The 19505-nt window shown below is 35.8% G+C and overlaps 1 protein-coding gene across 2 annotated transcripts in view; it reads right to left on the bottom strand.

The window, feature by feature from the left end:
* The window catches only part of ZNF385D (zinc finger protein 385D), a 351253-nt gene that overhangs the window by 62753 nt on the left and 268995 nt on the right, over nt 1-19505 (bottom strand). For both annotated transcript variants that reach the window (XM_075143421.1, XM_075143422.1), the window contains exon 4: nt 4093-4255. In XM_075143421.1, coding sequence (XP_074999522.1) covers nt 4093-4255 — 163 coding nt within the window. The remainder of the gene's footprint in view (nt 1-4092; nt 4256-19505) is intronic.

Raw genomic sequence — 19505 nt, 5'->3', positions numbered from 1 at the left:
CACTTGAACATGTTTATGCTACTGCTCTTTTAAAACACCTGCCTATTACATTAACAGTGTCTATCTCCCTAAGCTGTCTCTCATCTTATGTGTAGACTGTGAGCTTTTTAGGACAGGCGCCAGTATTTTGTTCTCTGACAGCACGGGGGTCTCTTAGCTGTTAAGACTGTACTAATGATAGATGATCTTGTCGGTGCCTTGGCCCAGATACACACTTTTTCTGTTCATCACATTTTTCTCTGTTTTTAAGAGCTGTTCATTGCATTTAAGGATTTAAGACATAGTGTACAACATTCAAAAGCAACATTAAAGACTTTGCCATAGTGATGGCTCCCAATGACATGTTTTCCCCGCTTGGAAAGGTCTATTCCTTCTTCTCCGTTGATAACAAATGATCTAACTCATGCTGAATTCTCTGCTGAATAAATAAATAAATAAAAATAGCCCAAATCTTCAAGATCTAATTTGTGATAATGTGGTCATGGAGAGTCCTTTTTAACTTCAAATAGCTTTGGAAAAGATCAATGTTTAGACATATGCAACAACTATAGGGATATCATTTTACAAGGATATAATCTTGGACACTCAGTCTAGATTTTAAAAATCCAAGTGTGCGATAATGACTTTACTGGACAGGACATATAGTTAGGATGATAGAACACAGTCTATCTAAATATATTCTGAAAGGTGTTCCTAAGGTATCTGTCCCTACAGCCAAAGTGAAGGGTGAAGCATCTTTAGGAGGAAAATATATCTTGGCAGAAAGGAGCAGCAATTTGTAAAGTTATCAAGGACGTTTAACAACTTTATGTCAGGGAATATGTATGCATGTATGTTAATATATGGTGAAAATATGAATTTTTATTGTCACCCCTGAATTGCAGAATCAAGAAATACTGAAATCTGGCTTGTATGTTACCATAAAGTGGGCTTGTCTTTGGAATGGTCACACTTTCTGTTTTTCTGTCCTGAGTGACTACAGGTATCACATAATAAGTGGTAAATATAGATGAAAGAAGGATGTTAAATAATAGAACTGGTAACGAAGTTCCCACACGTTGAGAATGGAATTGTCCATTATGTGACTGCCAACATAACTTTTCATGATATTTCTTTCCCCCAAAGATTTCTCAAGTTCAAGACTTCTAATAATTCTAAAAGTTTGTTTAAAGGGGTAAAAAAAAATAGCAACTTTCACAGAATGAAACATATTTTATATTTTCTCCTTAATACATAGTTTAACTACCAGGAACCATTTATGAAAGGTTTTAAGGAGTCCACTTACATTGTGGGTTGCACAGTCTCCATTATTTATTGCAATAACACATGCTGGCACCACGTCTAACAAAATAGTTCCAGAATAAGCAACATAACAAATTGCTGCTTTAGCTCTTGAATCAGTTTGTATACTGTGTGGTCTTTTTCATAATCTTCATTGCATAGCACTGCAGATTTCCTGATGACGTGTTGTTTGCTGGAGCTGCTAAGGGTACACAGAACCAGTGAACTGAAGTCCTGACCAATGTGCTGTGACTGACATGTAATTCACCATTTAATCACTGCTGTACATGATATATTGGAGGGGATATGAACATAACGCTATCCTCAGTGTATTTGGGATCAAGTATTAAACTTCAGCAGAGAGCTTTAAAATACTGTGGAAAAAGCTTTTGTTCTGAATGATCACAAGTGCAGGGACTTAGTAACAGAATTTATTTCTAGTTATGAAAGATTGATTGATGAATTATATTCATTAGTACTATTCCCTCAGAACTGCATATTACTATCAGAATATTTGACTTTTACAGCGATCAGTTACAAATGTGCAAACTCACACAATGCAGTATGTATATTCTGATGTTATTCTGGCTTTCAGAAACCATTTTGCCCTTAAAAGTTCTATCATGCAAATATAAGACTCAGAACAACTGGAAAGGAAAGAAAATCTGTTTTATGAAATTGGTAACTTGTCATGTTTAACAGAAAATTTCATTCTTTTGGCTATCCAGAATTTTCTTTTTTTTTTTCTTTTTTTTTTTTTTCCTGCTATGCATACATGCTTGATTCTACAAAGCGTAATTTACACCAAGGATGCTATTCTACTGCCAAGTCACATCAATGCTGACCTGTAATAACTGCATTTGGATAGAACTGGCCGCCTTTCTTTGAATGCCACCGGTTGAACAGGGCTTTTGCCAGCAGTTGAATATGGTTCTCAGTATTTTGTGAAATTGTCAGATTTTGGGCTGTTTGTCAATTAACACCAATACGTGTCTTTTAGAATGCCATTAAGGTCAGAACTTCTAACATAGAATATATATGTAAACATGTATATACATACATGTATACACACATTGCACAAAATTAGTCCAGGAACTCACAAACAATGTGTAAAGTTGAGGAAACTCCTGCATAGACCATTGCTTTTGTGTGCAACTAGATTTCTGATGGTTTTTTACTTATGCCGATATAAAAACTGATTTGTGTTACTGACCTCGGATACAAGACAGTTCATATATCTTGTCAGGGATCTAATTCAAAGCCTGATGGAAAGACTCAGACTGGTTTTAAGGCACCTTGGAAAATCCTTCAAACTTACACAGCATAAGATAAAAGCTTTTGAATAATACATTTTAAAGCTTAAAAAGATCTCTTTTTTCTTCAGTTATTTTCTCCAACCACTAGATCATATTTTGTAAACAATAAATCACTCTTTCCATACAACATCCCCCTTTCTGTTCTGAACATGACCACAGGTAACAGCAGGAGAAACTTTTAAAGGTATTTGTATGTTTAGAAACACATATATTTTCATAAATAACTTTTGACATTGTTCCTATTCTACCATGCTTCATTTCTTTCATCATAGAAACAAAAGTACTCAGAATATTTTCTTTCTTTCTTTCTTTTTTTGGTAACAAACACAAAAATAATGTAACAATTATTTTTTAAAGCCATCCCATTATAGTTAGGATATAAATCTCCGTAAAAACATATGCTGTCTATAATAAAGGGCTACAACAGAGATATAGATATAGAGAGAGATAGACATAGAGGTATCTGCGTATAACAAATATAGCAAAGATGTATCTTAAGGAAAGTACTAGATATGTCTGCAAGGTACTTTTTTGTTATACTATAATTGGTTAGTGCACATCCATTTACAATGCTTAAACTTACTGCATCAGAAGTGGTTCCAAATGTGCAGTTTTCAGCATCAGTAGAAAGGTGTCTGTTGCTTCACAGCTTTGGCTTTTTTGCCGTGGCTGTTTTTGGCTTATTTGGGGAAGAGGGGTTGATTATTGACTAAATGTGCAAACTGTATCCCTTCATACACAAGAGCAGTCATACCTTGTGAGATACTAGACTACCCTTCAGTGAGCTTACAACCTTCCTTTGAAATTTCCCATACAATAGCCACATATTTAAAATGCGAGCTTAATCAAATCCTGTTGACTTTACCAAATACTCACATAGATTTTATTTGCAAAGGAATACCTTTTACCCACACAATAATTTAAAGGATATTATTTCAGTCTGAAGACTCATTTAAGCAGAATAATTGGCATCAACAGCACTTACCTGACTGTGTGGAATAGAGGTTATACAGCTATTTTCCAGCTCAAAATCATGCAATAGCCATTTTAAAAAAATAATGCAATGTTTGAAATTTATGAAAATTTGTTTTTACTAACAATGCTTTTGTAAGAGGCTTCTAGACACAAGTAGTGCAATTTGCTATATTGTGGTTAAAAGAAATGTGCCATATGTAATTATTTATAGAGAGATACTGCATACAGACTAGAAGGTTTAGATCAGTTGATATGTAATAGTTTAGCCATTATAAAAATTACTCAAGTCATGAGTATTGCATTCTGTCCTAAAAGAATGAAAAGCCTCTTTTCACTAAGAGAAATTGGTTACATGACTATCATACTCTTACCAGCCTATTGAAAGGACTAAAAGAAATCAATATCACACAGAAAGATGGATCGAGCATGAATCAATGTGGCAAGCACATAACCAAACAGACATGGAGTTAAACAAGAAAAAAACCCAAACAAACGAAACCAACAAAGATTGTCGCTTAACCTGTTTTGTCAGAGCTGGTATTGATGGTATTGGTAGTGATGGAAGTGAAGGTAGTCTTTGCGCTGTCCTTGGTAGTAACAGATTTCTGCTTATTTTTCATGGCTTCCAGTGCTTTGAGCTTCTTGGCATGTTTAGTGCCTTTGTAGTGGGCCGCAGCCTGGCTCTACAAAGGAGAACAAAATGAACCATGCAATCAGGCTCATTTCTAAACTGGCATTCTCTGTATTAGTACAAATACAGACTACCTTTCAATAATGGGTACCATTCACATTATCCAAGTAGTGACCAAACAGAAAATTATATTTAGAATGATGCTCTGAAAACAATGGAAAAAATACTCAATTCGATAAATACAGTATATTACTGTATAACAGTATATTACTTTCAGACCAAAATAAGGTTGTTTTAGTCTACCATGCTACTATTAGTTTTTCTACGAAGACTTTTTTTGCTTTTGCATTAAAAAAAAACTAATTCTCAGGCAATGGGGAGGAAGGCACTCTCCTCCCAGTAGCTTTGCACTTTTCCAGTTTCTATTTCAAACTAGAGATTTTGTCAAAGCTTCCTTCAAAGAACAGTTTTCTTTTAACAGTGGTATCAGGAACTTCTCAGCAAAGACTGACAGTAAAAAACAAACCAAAAAACCCCCAAACCAAAACCAAAGCCCAAACAAAGGAAAGCAAAACATAGAACACTCTTCAAAGCCCATCACCAAAGATTTAACTGAATGTGAGGCAGACATGCAATTAGCTGGCTTTCTTAAAAAAAAAAAAAAGGTTTACTTTTGTCCACCTGCTACAAAAGGTAGTGTTTAAAATTCAAAGCCAGGAGCAACCTTTCAAAGAAGAAAGCTCACACAAATCCTGTCACAGTCCCAAATATGTTTTGGCTGCTTGATATCGTTAAGCTAAAATAGATTTGTATGTGCACTGCTATTAAGATTTATGTATTACACTGAAAGTATCTTTATTATTCTAAGAGTTAATACCAACTTTTCTTCATTTATTTTCTGTTGCAAATATATTTTAAGAATAGTATTTGAAGTCTAAGATTAAACCTTATATAAAACCCACTGGAATGAGTATGAATATTCAGAGTTTATTTCTTCTCTAATTATTTAAACTCTTATAAGAAAGATAGTCTTTCAGTTGATAAGTTAGCAACCTGAAAAATTCCTTATATTTTCATAGCTTCAAACTTTATTGAAAGCAACTCCTTTCTTACTTGAAAGAGAAATTATTAAGACTCTAGAAAAATAGTCATAATTTAGCTACTACAGAATTGAACAAATGAAAAGCAACTATGCTGGGTCAGACCAAGAACCCACAAAGGTCAGTATTTTATTTCTGGCATGAAACAATAGCAGATACTTAGAACACAAAAGAAAGGTAAATGCTTTCTATTGTGGAATCAGCAGAAGAAAAAAACACGTGTGTAATTTAGTGGCTACAAACTCAAAGGATCAAAGGGATAAAATGACACAGTCACTCAACTCACTAAGCCACTCATGCAGGTAGAAGATTCCTGCATTATCTTGCATCTGTAAGTCATTAGACCTTTATTTAATGTTATTTAATGTGATGAATTTTAGGGAGAGAGGAAGCTTTAGTGAATATCACAATAAAAGTGTATATTAATTAATCTCGAGATTTATGAAATCTTTCAGATTTCATGAAAAGTCATGATTCCTTCCAGATGCCTGAGATTTGAGAAGCTCAAGGTGAGTAGGAAAGAAGTGAGAGACCTTGTCTAAATCAATAAACACATATATGTGTATGTGTATACATGCATAGATATACACACATGCATATGCTCTTGTATATTGAGATGCATCATTCAGTTTGGTTCAAAAGCCACTTTTTCTATACCTAAAATAATGTAAATATTGTATTAGGTACCCTTATTGAAAGAACACTGGACAGTGAAGTTATTAATTAGAAACAACTTGAACAGAAACAGCACAATCATGCACCTTTTACAATTCCCAACACATAACATTGAGACATACTGTAAGCCAAACACAGTCAAGAGTTGTTAATTATTGTTAAATTGAAGGACCAGTGTCAAGTTACGATGATGTATTAAAAATGACATTATTCAGTACATCCTCATGTTGCTATCATGTCAACTATTTTTACAGTTTCTAGTCAAATTTAATTATCAGCCAGCTCCAGATTCTGACTGCACTTGTTTTCCCTAACTAATAGTGTCATTCTTCAAATATCAGAAAGGTAGTCAGAGCATGGTCCTTAACACTGAATTATGAATGTTGATATTAGTTTGATACACAGATCAACTTTCTTCACAGAACTGTTGGTGGAACACCCCAGGTTTATGTCTCCTGCATCCATAGTTCTCTGCCCTCCAAATTCTCACAGCTACAGTTCCACAAACCTCAACTCAAGCAGAGTGTTGGATGCATAAGGAATATACATCCATGTAGAAGCTGGTGACCTTTTCAGTGTTCTGAAATATATGAATGAAATTGCTCCAAAGTAGAAACACATTGCTCAAATTTACAAGTACGATGGCTGCTAAGCAGAGTTGTCCATTACGCACTTCCCACAGAGTGCTGCCAGTTTACCCAGCCTCTGCTTAGAGAAAATCTTTATGCCTTTTTTATTTCAAAGTTTAAATCTCCATCCTCTGTGGGGACATGAAGCCATCTGAGCTTATTTCAATACAAGTGTAGCTGGCACATTAATGGTAGTTCTATGTGAGAGCAGACAGATTGCTCCTAAGCATTTAACCAGCTCCAAATTAGCTTATGCTGAACTTTTACAACTGAACAGGAACCCTAAAAAAAAAAAAAAAAAAAAAAATAAATTGTCATTATCTTTCCTTGCAAGAGTAAGATGGAGGAAATGGAAAAATATCCATAAATATCTTTTTCAGCACAGCAACATAAAATATGGTACCTCACTGAATAATTTCTTGCAGCCCCAAGAGAATTAAAATAATCCTCACTGCTTAAATGGCATTTATTTGTAGCTTATAAAACTCATTACTTAAATGGTATTTACTTCTAGGTTAAATACAAAAATAAGATAAGATCGCAAAATGCAATTATTCCCAACTTTCATGCAGAATTAAGAAATATTGAGAGAGAGCAGAAGAGTGAAAGACAAGTTAGTCCCACTTTTTGGTGCCAACCATGATGCATAACTGACTGAAGAGACTGTACCCCTTCAGAAAGGTGAGAAGGGGTCTCCTTCTGGAACACTTCAGAGTTCAACAGTTGCAAAAACCAAGATAATATATATATGTTTATATATTACCTTACCAAGTTGTGCTAGAAGTTGTGCTCAGACGAGTTATGAGCAGAGGTTACAGGTGAAACCCTACATCTACAGAAGCTGATGGGAATCAAGGGACGATTTCCCTTTCCATGTTTTGTAAAGGCATTCTGGCTTTTATAATTGCTCATATTGATGCAATATGAGCAGTCCCCTTTGAGAAACAACTGTTTGATCTACAATCAGATGTTCTCTCAAATGACAGAGATTCGGGACAATCCTAAAGAAAAAATTCCCTATTAATAGAGAACACTTCGTAATCATAGTCAATCAGCTATCCTAAAACCCCTCTAATATTAAATTCTGTTTCTTTTTATGATTACAAAAGAACACATTAGAAGAATACCTTAAGAAAGAGCTTAGTTTCTTCTTTCATTATAGTTTCCAAGTTTGCTTCTCACAGCATAGTTTCCATGTTTGATACACAGAATTAACCCTAGCACTGTGAAGACAAGTCACTGTCAGCTAATGTGTGACCTAGTCAGTGATGAAGCATGAGAAATATGTCAAATATTGCTGGTGCAACATTACAGTGAACTTTAAGAAACTATATGCATTCTTGAAAAAGATGTCCAACAAGAAAGTAAAAGGTAGATTATTACTTTGTATCTGAAGTTGAAAACTCAAGAATCCTTAACTAAATTTTGGGGGCTCTGATTCTGCAAATTACATGTAAACAAACTTTGGTCTATGAGAATTACTTCAAGGAAATGGCAAGATGTCTATATTTCAAATCACTTTTCAAGGTTATTTGTAATGAATTCCTGCCTAGTTGTCCAGTACAAGCACCTTTTGCAAAACAAATAATTCCCTCTGTTTCCATGTATTTATTTTCAAGCCTTTCTAATCCTTACGTTTTGTAACCTTCCCCAATTGTCAAAACTCAGTTGTATTTTCTTTGCTTAAGTGCAATATTGTACCACAATTACTATAAGGACATCATATTACCAAGCAAATTGCAATGTGTAAAATACGATGAGAAAGATGAAAGATTTTAAACAATCCAGACAGTATTCTCTTACAATTATAGTCACCACATCTACATGGAAGTCTTCAAAATAAGTTTGTCTGCCTGACTAATGTACTTCAGTGAATCATATGTCTTCTCACTTATGTTCTTTAGGCATTAGTCCAACAAAAACATTGTGCTTAATTTTGTGAATTGAGACAAAAAAGGCTCTCTTATTCTCAGAGAGTTTTCAGCAGCATTGCATCTTCTATCTTTTTCATATCCCTCCTGGTCCTTCTCATATTACCAATCTTCTTACAGATTGTTTTCCTGCCTCAGACATTCCTTCTAGGCAATACCTTCATAATAAAAGCCAGCTCAAAGAAAAGAACTTTTTAAAAAGTGTAGTGAATATGTTCCACTGATTCTTCCTCGCAAAAATTCAATCCAATTATCCTGCATCATGTCTTTTTCATTTCACAATACATTTTGAAAGATGTCCATTGTGGAGAGTCCTCTGCTCCATGTTGTCATCTGGCCAATTAGTAGCAAGGCTGCAGTCTGTCTGCACCCTTAGAAAGCCCCAAACAAGGGCTGAGAGTGCTGAAAAGTCCTTTTTGTCTATCTCAGATTTCAGTAGCTCATGTCATGTCTCTGTTTTTACCAGCTACTCGATGCTACCATCACCTCTACTGTTATCCCCAGTACAATAGTAGCAATTTTGGCTAATACATCAGCAACTGATCTCAGGATCCTCCAGAGTAAAAAGCTCTAAAAAGAAAAAGTGAGTTTCCTGGTTCACACTAACACTGTCAGTGAGCTGGGCACACATGGAAAGCAATAACACAAAACTGCGTAAGTCAAGAGGACTTCTGTCCTTTGGTGAAGTCAGGGAAATTTATGAGATGCCTATGCTACACATTGTCTTAATCGCTGACTACAGAATATTTTCTTAAAGTTGGGCTGTCAATAAGTACTTCAAATATAATTTTACATCTGTTCTAAGCACACAAGAAAGTGATAAAAATCAAAAGACCTTTTTATTTTTGGAACAGGTATCGTATTTTTTTCTAATGATTCCAAAGTTGCCAGTCCAGACTGATTGACCAGCCTGGCCAGTTAGTGACGACAGTACTGAGCTCAGGGAAGGTTGCAGTATGCAGCTGAGACATCTGTATACTACGGGGTATGTGCTATTTACATAACCTGAGTTGATGTCTATGGAAATTCTCCAGTAAGTAAATGGAATAAGTTTACAGAAAGAAAGTCTAACAGCCTTGAGATGCCAACAGTTGGTTCTGCCTAGGATAGGGCTTTTACTGTGAGCCACACCTGATAAAATGAGAAGGGGATTGTACAGTCTTTTGCACTGAGATGTATTTACTCTATTTAGTAGGTAAGCTTTTATTTGAGGTTATTTTAAATTCTCAAAAATAATTTCTTACACGGCCTACTGTTTCGTTTGCCCGGTGAGTACATGCAGGAAATTCAGGACTACTTACAAGTCCTATGCTTACTTTCTAGAAAACAGAGGAACTCCATGGACTTCAGCAGAGCTTCACAGACTCACAGTACAAGAGACAAACAAGTTAAGTACCTGTGTAAGCCTTTGCAGAGTAGGAGATTAAGTGAAGACATATAATGTAATTTTTAAAGGTGATGTCAACACAATGACATGTTTCATATTGAACAAGAAGAGTATCCTGATTTCTACTCGATGTACACAAACTCAATCTGCAGTCAATTATAGTGCAGATAAATGTTGCCTGTCGTCATTTCTTCCTTCTGCTAAGCTTACCTTTATCTTCCGAATTGTGTCATTTCAATTTTTTGTGCACTCTATCATCAACACCAGTCTGTAATACAGAGCCAGAGATCTAATTACATTATGGACTCAGATATAACTGTGGTATAAAACGCCAAGAATGTGTGTAATATGACTTCTACCAGATATGCTCTGAGAGAAGGCTTTGGCCCCCTAAACTATGACTGATCAATTTGCCCCTTTCCCTAGAGCCAAATACACAATAACAGAGCAAGTACTAAAAAGGACCTTTCTGTAGAAAAGAAAATACTTCTCCATTATTATGGCAGAATAAAATAAATGTCCTAGCATGTTAATTCCCAGGTATTTAATCTTCTCTTTCCATGGAAAGAAAAACTTTCTGTTCCCTCTTCTCCTTTATAAAGCATTTATTAAATACAGTCATGAACACACCCCGATACTCAAGGATCAGAGCGAATGGATGCTTTCTGAGCTCGCTAGCTCCTTTGCATTAACAAAGCTGCTCCATCCCACTCCCTGTGCTTGGGATACTTCCAGAGCCATTTATATAATGGTGAGAGACTGCACCTGGCAAGAGTCTCCATCACCTTGTGAGAGATTGGCATCGACCCCATTCTTATGGTAAAATCATCCATCCTACAGTAAAATCAAATATTTTCATTATGGAAAGGAACAGCTATTTTATCTTGGCCAAATGCAGAAGGTCAAAATTTCCTACTTAATGTCGCTTGCCCCGTAACACAGTATCTTTATGACCATGCATCTGCTTGTACTGTGGGCTGCCATTGAGTGTGGCATTACCTGTAACTATCTAAGCAAGATACAAAAAACTGCCTCGAGGTAACACGCTGCATTCCAACTAGACATGAACTGCGTCAAAATATATATACAGAAAGGAAGACAGTTCAAGTAATCCATCTCTTCCCATACCTGGCATTTTTCTTTTAAGGACACCAATACTTCATGCAGCACAACAAAAGTTCATTGCATGTTGAAATTCAATAAACAGACTATTTGCTTTACCATCTATTTCATCCCTTTTATTATTAAGGCAGATCAGCTTTAAACTCATTTTTGACAAGGTTATCAAGTTCTGATATCTGGAAGTTTGTACATACTGACTTCCATAGTAATAATGGTTGCTTTTTGGGGAGCTCTTTTGATGGGAAGATGAAACATGCTCTTTGGAAAACTGGTATAATCAATGACATTAACTTTAACATTTAATCTCATCTTTACTGTATTAATTGGCAGCATCATTTACTTTCCCCATGGTAAATCTTTTTGTAGTCAGAGTTTCAAAAGAATATTGAAACTTGTTTGATTTTTTTCATTCAAACTAACCAAGTGATTAATCTCAGATTAATCTTAGAATGAGATAGAAGAAGGTTAATCTATACACAGTACTATGTGTTACTCATATGATAAAATAAACCATATATTTATTCAGCTTAGTAAATATAACATATATGCTTCCAGTTTTGAATTTGGAACTGACATATTTGGAACTGAGAACTTGAGCAAATGATATATGCCATTATAATTTTGTAGAAATGTTCCCCAGCTTCCCTCTACTAGCAGTAGACACACCCACACATCTTTTATTCATTGTGTTAATTAACACCTTTTGAATAATACGTCAATACGGCAATCCTAAAAGTGGAAGTTGACATACAATCTATCTATGAAACAACAAAGAAAACAAGCTCACCATGATACAATATGGTTGTGATTTACTTAATAATGAGTTTAATATTGTAAATGTAATTCAATGTTCAGATTATACACAAACAGCATTTACTTAAAAACAAAGGATGCTGTTGAATTTAAAATAACAGCTTTAAAGACAGTAATTTTCTGGATAGTGTTGAAAAGTTCAGAGTCTTTCCTGATGTCATCTGAAAAATAACAATGGTGGATATGTAGCCAACACCTTTTTGAATCTCAGTTTGTCACAGTTCACAACAGCTAATGGGAGTCAAGAGTATACACACACACTTACCTGCCCAGAGCCTCAGTTCATTTAGAAACTTTACACTGAGCATAAACCACTCGATTCCCTCTGATCCAGCTTGTGAACCAATAACTAAAGAAAGTTGAGTGGGTGGGTTTAGCGTAGCTCATCTGAGCGTTTTCATCTGATTTCTGTTTCCAAGGAAACCATATTTGTCTGTTTACATTCATAATAGCAATCTCATTGAATTCTGAGATTCAGATTTTTTTGATTGAATAAAAGCATCAGGGAAGAATAACGGTAAGCTAGACACAAAGATACTACAAGAAATTTTACAGAAAACAGGAAAAGCTTAATAAGGTTGTATTTAAATTCCTATTAATTCAGTACCATTTGAACTTTATATCTGAAATTAAAACAAGTTAATACAACTCGTATGTACAAAACTACAAAAGAGAGTACATGGAGATATTTAAGCACAGTCTTAATACTTTTGTTGGAATTACTGTTTTTAATACTAGAGTTGTTAGAAGTTTTCCAAATTTCAAGTTTGTCTTTAGAAAAATGTTGATTCAAATTTATGATTCTTATACTCAAATATACAGATACACAGATTTTTCATTCTGGATTTTCAATTTATGTTTCAATAGTTATTTTACTATAAATCTTTCCTGTGTCATTTAGAACAGCTCCTACCCATAAGTAGAAATTCAAAACCCACAAATAAGAAATATAAATGCTCACATTTCCTGATTCCAGCTCTGATTTCTGTGGATTTGGCAGTAGTTAGGTGCTTCCCAGGTTAAAACTCCAGCCTTCTTGTAGAAGGCTGTAAGTACATGTAAAATATTATGTGAACTTTTCCACTATGAAAATTTTTCACAGCTGCACAAAGATTGATAATTTAAGGCTAGGACTAAGATGGAAGAGTTTACAGATTCTTTCATTCTCCTTATATTCCAAGAGGAATCCAAGCCTTCCAGGTGCAAAAACATCCATGGAGATGCAATGTGTTTTCTTGGAATAAAAGAACTCTCAGCCCACTAGTTCCTGGCTCATTTGGACAAATTTTGTATCTCTAAAAGAGCCCTATGCCAGTGGTTTGCTTAAAAAGTCCTACTGTAGGTTTATCCACAGGACTTCTCTTTTTTGGGAGGAAATATATGTTAAATGAAAAAGAGTGAGGAAGAAACAAAGTAAAATGAATAAATGCTATTTCCTACTTTTTTAAAAAAAAAGTAAATTGTGTTTTATATAAGGAATTAATATTACTAGAAAATAAATGCCTAAATGGTGATAAAAAATAGTGGCAACCATGGAAGCAAATTTGTATTAAAAACTAGTTTTATCTAAATGATTAGCCAAGAAGAAAATATTTTGAGAAAAACAATCAAATTATCCAGAAGGAACACAGGTTTGTGAGGCATAGGAAAACTTGAAGATCAGTCAGTCTACAATACAGTTATATTTATTCTTTTACGTTCGTTTCGCCTTGCTTTCAATCATTCTTGGGTGACTCTGTGAACACATTCAGAGCCTCAGTGAAGTCCACAAGATGCTGTGCATACCTACAAGGTTTGCGAGCACACAAGTTCTACCAACTATTGCAGGGGCAGAGCCTTAGTACTTTGAATAACCTCCTTTAGATATACATAGTGCACACAGACCTACTTGTGATGCAAGTTAGTTATAAAATAAATTGTTTGTTCTTAAAGTAATACATATATGTGGATAGATTAAGTTGTTCCAAAAGTTGTGCAGACTGAAAAATGGGGTTTATTTATTAACACAAGTAGGTTGTTGTACTATCATCAGTACAAACCAAGCGAAAATATCTTCCAGTACAAAGCTGACAGGTCAACATCTTTCACTCCTTTAAGCTATCTGTTAGGTTCTATGTAAGAATCCATGGTTAGGGATACAAAGCAGTACACAAAACTTAATGAGAATGTTCTGACATTACTTACTGTTTGCACTGCAGTTATACTTTGTCTCCTTCCTACAAACCTTCATTCCTTTGCATTACACTGAAATATGAAAATCTATTTTTTTCCATTGACCAAAACCAAATACTTACTGAAGCTAAAAGAAACCAGTTGCAATTCTACAAATCTTATTGGATAAGAGTAGCCCCTCTGAAATCAACAGCACATTTTATATGCTGAAGTGTTATAGGATCAGTGCCTAAGGGATGCTCTATATTTCAGGTTCAGTCACCTCAGCTTTTACTTTTCTAATCTCCTTTAGTCAAGCACAAGTTATCAGGTTCAAAACTGGAACAGCTATATGAAATCGTATGGTGTTGTCGTGATTTAACTCCAGCCGGCAACTAAGCCCCACACAGCCGCTCGCTACTCCCCCCTGGTGGGATGGGGGAGAGAATTGACAGGTAAAAGAGAGAAAACTTGTGGGTTGAGATAAAGACAGTTTAATAAGGAAAGCAAAAGCCGCGCACACAAGCAAAGCAAAACAAGGAATTCATTCCCTACTTCCCATTGGCAGGCAGGTGTTCAGCCATCTCCAGGAAAGCAGGGCTCCATCGCGCATAACGGTTACTTGGGAAGACAAACACCATCACTCCAAATGTCCCCCCTTCCTTCTTCTCCCCCAGCTTTATATGCTGGGCATGACGTCATATGGTATGGAATATCCCTTTGGTCAGTTGGGGTCAGCTGTCCCAGCCGTGTCCCCTCCCAACTCCTTGTGCACCCCCAGCCTGCTCGCTGGTGGGGTGGGGTGAGAAGCAGAAAAGGCCTTGGCTCTGTGTAAGCACTGCTCAGCAGTAACTAAAACATCAGTGTGTTATCAACATTATTCTCATACTAAATCCAAAACACAGCACTATACCAGCTACTAGGAAGAAATTAACTCTATCCCAATCAATATAAATAAAGGTCATATAATAATAATATAATAATATAAAAAAGGTCAAACTAGACAGGTATAAGAGCCCTTTCTGATTTTAAAACTGAAGACACCACTTCATGTTTTAGATTTGTTTGGGCAGAGATTATTGAAAGTGAAATTTCCAAATGGTACTGAAATTTAATGCTGAGACTCCAAACTCTTTGGAGCAGGCAAATGCTTTCATACCTATTCACAATATTTATTAACATATTTATAATTATTTATTGCTCTTTATTGTTTTTATGCTGTTCTTCCTTTTGTTATTACTCAGTGCCGATTCCCATCAATCTATGGTAACTGTAACTCAAATGAAAGGAAAAAAACCCAAACTCCTCGCATCTCAGAATTAAGAATTACAGAGATCTGATACATGTAAATTAGTACAATTAAGTCAGTAACATTTAACGGTTTTCCATCCCTGTCTACCAAATGTTGGAATGCTCCTGAAGTGATTAAGAAGCACTGTAGTTTAATAAGAGAAGGTTAATTTAGTCTTGCAGGCATGACCTTAACACCTGAAGAAATGCTGACTTAATTCACACAACACTTGTGTGAAATGAAAGACTTTTTGTTTCCTTTTTATAAAATTTTAGCCTTGCCTCTTGATGACATCACTAACCAAGAAGAGATTATACTATCAGAACTAATGAGATATTGAAATACCTCAATGAATAATTAAGAATATTCAAGATTCCTCTTCCTTCTATCCTTTAAAAATAATTCATTTAACAGTTGCCATTTCTACAAGCAGATGTATAAAAGTATACTGTTCTTAAACAACAGACTGAAGCCCCTTTCGAAGTTTTGTATTGAGATGCGAGTTCAGAACAAAGCTCTAGACTTCTGAAGAAAAAGAAAATGTCAGGGGAGAAACATAGCAAGTTTACACTTAACATTCGTGGTAAAAAGGATCTCCTGAAAAAGTCTGGACATGCAAATACGGCACAATGAGACCAAGCAGGGCTAAGGAAAAGCTACCATGTCTACCCTGGTACCTACAAAATTGCTCTGGAAAACTGGTTTCTGTAAAAAGTTGTAGAGATTTCTGAATCCTCTTTCAATAAAATGAAATAAGAATCTTTAACTTCAGCTCCAACGATGAACTGAAATTGTGAAAAGCTCTCAGCTTACACCCACGGTGTCTCACTGCTATGATAATTCTCAGTATGCCTCAGTATCCTTTGCAGCACCCCAAATTTACATGATGGAGGACATTCTACTGAAAACTTCTAGCTAAATGAAGACAGAACTCTCACTAAGGAAATCTCCTAGTAGGTTTCTAAGCTGGTGTTGTACATTTGGGGTGTATGGACAGTTTGACACTGATTTGGGCACAATGAGCTTCAGGATGCTTTCTGGAGTTCAACCATCACTAAGTACAGGTGAAGCAACAATATGGGACAGCTATGCTTTTTATGTTCATAACCTTATGACTTTTAAAACTGAATCCTAAAAAAATTTTTTATAATATATTATGCTTAACACTACTATTAAATTGCATAAACCAGTAACTGCTTTTCCCTTGGGTATGTATTAGTAATTTACTTTTTGCAGACAAGTGCACAAATATGATTATCTTTTGCAAATTGCTCCTTATTCTGTTACTGGTAAGTAATTTTTATATTATTGCAGTGTAAACAGATGCTATTTTCCACTACATATTCAGCAGTAATGAGCTAATTCAATGTGTTAAAAACAACAAAAGATCTTCAAGAATGAGCTATTTGCTTCAATAGTCCAAGCTCCATTGAAATCTATGTTGAAATCACCCATGATACGAAGTTAGCAAATTATAGAAGCCCTGTTGCAAAAGAAGAACTTACTTAAGTTCATTTATTCAAATCCTGAACATGTTCTGCTGCCTTCCTAACATGCATATTATTGATCAACTTCTTGCATATTGATTTGGAAGTTATTTTTTGAGTGTAGCTAATATACCCCATTACTTTTCTCATAAAGAAACGACATTTTGGCAGGAGCTTTACAACTGTTTCAATACTCACTCCTATCAATTCATTATCCACAAAAATCTAGAAACAATGAACCATGCTGTTTTCATTGCCCTTTGGAAATTGCAAGGACCTCCTTGCTGAGAGAAAAGAAAAAAAAAAAAGATAGCAAGCATGTTAAGTTTAGATTGTGTGGGTGAAATCCTGGCGCCACTTAAGTCAACAGAAATGTTGACATTTATTTCACCCTGGACTGGCGATTGAAAGCAATTGCGATGCTCCATCTGGAACCAGTGAAAAGAATTTAAAGATGGATGGACAGCCTTTGTCTGAGCCAACAAAACAAAATGTACAGCATCACAGAAACACATCAGTTGAGCAAAAAAAGCCATGCTTTCATCACAAAAAAGTGTTATATGCAACTTGGAATATGCTACTTGTCTACCCTTACTATAGCGTTTGTTTGGGTAATTCTACATCATCTTGGTTGGTGCTGCGTACTCATACTCAGCTGCTACTTGTATGTCATACATACATACACTCTACAAAACATTGACAAAATGAAAATTGAGAACACCCAGAACAATTTCACTTAAATGGAAGTGACTTGGTTTGTTTTTCTGCTCTTTCTTTACTAGTTTCTACTTAACACTGCTAGAGACAACCACACCATTTGAGTGATCTGCACAGGAATATTTTGCTGTTTCTTTTATATTACAGCAAACCTGTTGTGAAAGGGGTGTGTGTGTGTGTATATATATATGGCTACATACACACCACAGGCAACCTGCCATCTCACCAGAAATATTATATCAGATGGAAAGGTTTCTAGTGTTGAGTACACTTGATATATACATCCAGCAGATATCCAGCTATAAAGCTAACAGACTCTCACATTTTTGTCAGAGAGATATAATCTGTTGTCCTGCTTTTTTTACTGGGTTGCAAATAATCTGTGCAGCGGTTTATGGACAGATATAAAGCCACAGCATATATCAGAAACACTGCATAATGATATCTAGGGAATAAAACATCAGAAGAAGGCAGATAACCCTTAGAACTCTCAGTCCTGACTGAATCTGTTTGACTATCTTTCCGTTTTAGAGTAATTTCCTATTTTTGAACCTGGAGCCAAATTACATCCGAGTTCATCCCATAATAAAAATACAACCAAAATGTAACAAAAATAAATAGAATAACTCAATTTATCTCCCAAATACAGTGCTTTACAATATAAACCATACCAATAATGACAGTTATTCCAACATGAATGAACCGTAGACAGACCAAAAAAACAAGGACCCTACCTCAAAAGAACATTAAGGGTGCAAGTTCAACCAATGGATAAGAAAGGGTAATAGCAGACAGCAAACATTGTGATTGAAAAAGCAAGTACTTGCAGGTGTAGGTTGCTATAATCTATCAAGATGATGATAAATATTGCCAGCGAGTCATGTAAGTCTCCTGAGAAGAACCGTTAACTCTCCCAGGGCATTTTCCTGGTTTTCAGAGTTCGTGGTGGCCCTAATGGCTGGAACCATGTCACCCCTGTGCCCATACATGTCATTCTCCTCAGAGCCTCATGGGGCCCCCACTCCTAGCTCTGGCTAAAGTGCCCCTGTGTGCCACCTACTCTGCCAGCCAAATCATAAACCGGATAAATGATCACCACTTAATGATGCACACATTTACCGAATAGTAAGAATTTTGAACTGTACAGCACTGTGACTATACCTTAAAGAGGAGTGAGAGTAGGGTCTCAGGTACTATCCAGAGCCCTGATGATGACAGTGAACTTTTAGAAGTCACACTCTCCAAACGAGATCCCAAAGGCTGTCAGGACAGATGCACAGCCATTTACAGAGGAATAGGACAACTAGACCAAGCTCAGGACAACTGGCTTTAACACTCAGAGTCCTACCAAGTGCAGACAAGATTTAACTTGTAATTCTTTCCAATATTTTCTCTTTATAGAGTGTTGAAGCTTTAATCTTTAATTCAGTGCTTCTTCAATTTCACCTTAGAGATACAGTTTTTGCCCCTTTTTGCCCTTTGCAATGTTTTTGCCTCAACATTTTTTCGGTCTCCTAAAAAAGACATTTTATTGCATTCCAAATACAAACCAGATATTTACTTTCAGCTGAGAGTTTTAAGATGTATTAGCACCTTTAGGCTTACATACGGTAAATCTAACAGGTTTCTTCAGGCAGACAACTGGCCAGGAATATAATTGGGAGCTTTCAGACTAAGCCAAAGGGTTTACTAGTCCAAATATGGTAGGAGGACAAGCAGTTGTCTGCTAACGATGGATTAAATCTATAGTCGAACCGTTTATTCAGTCGAGTGCAAACATGCCTTTCAGTCAGCCAAATATAAGTCTATGACTTCTGCAGGCTCAGGAATACGGGTCTAAAACGCCCTGATGTTTTATAGGAGAGAGCCCCTACCTTCTTTACCTGATCAGACAGACCACATCGTAGGCCCTGGTGGTCTTTTGACTGCACAGCTTATTACCACAGGACCCAGCAACAGAATTTATTGTCTACGTGAATCATTGCTCCACATGGCTCTA

The sequence above is a fragment of the Calonectris borealis genome, chromosome 2 (assembly GCF_964195595.1).
Source record: "Calonectris borealis chromosome 2, bCalBor7.hap1.2, whole genome shotgun sequence".
NCBI classification, from domain to species: Eukaryota; Metazoa; Chordata; class Aves; order Procellariiformes; family Procellariidae; genus Calonectris; species Calonectris borealis.
The sequence above is the reverse complement of the archived record's forward strand: the minus strand, read 5'-3'. Positions and strand labels throughout refer to the sequence as shown.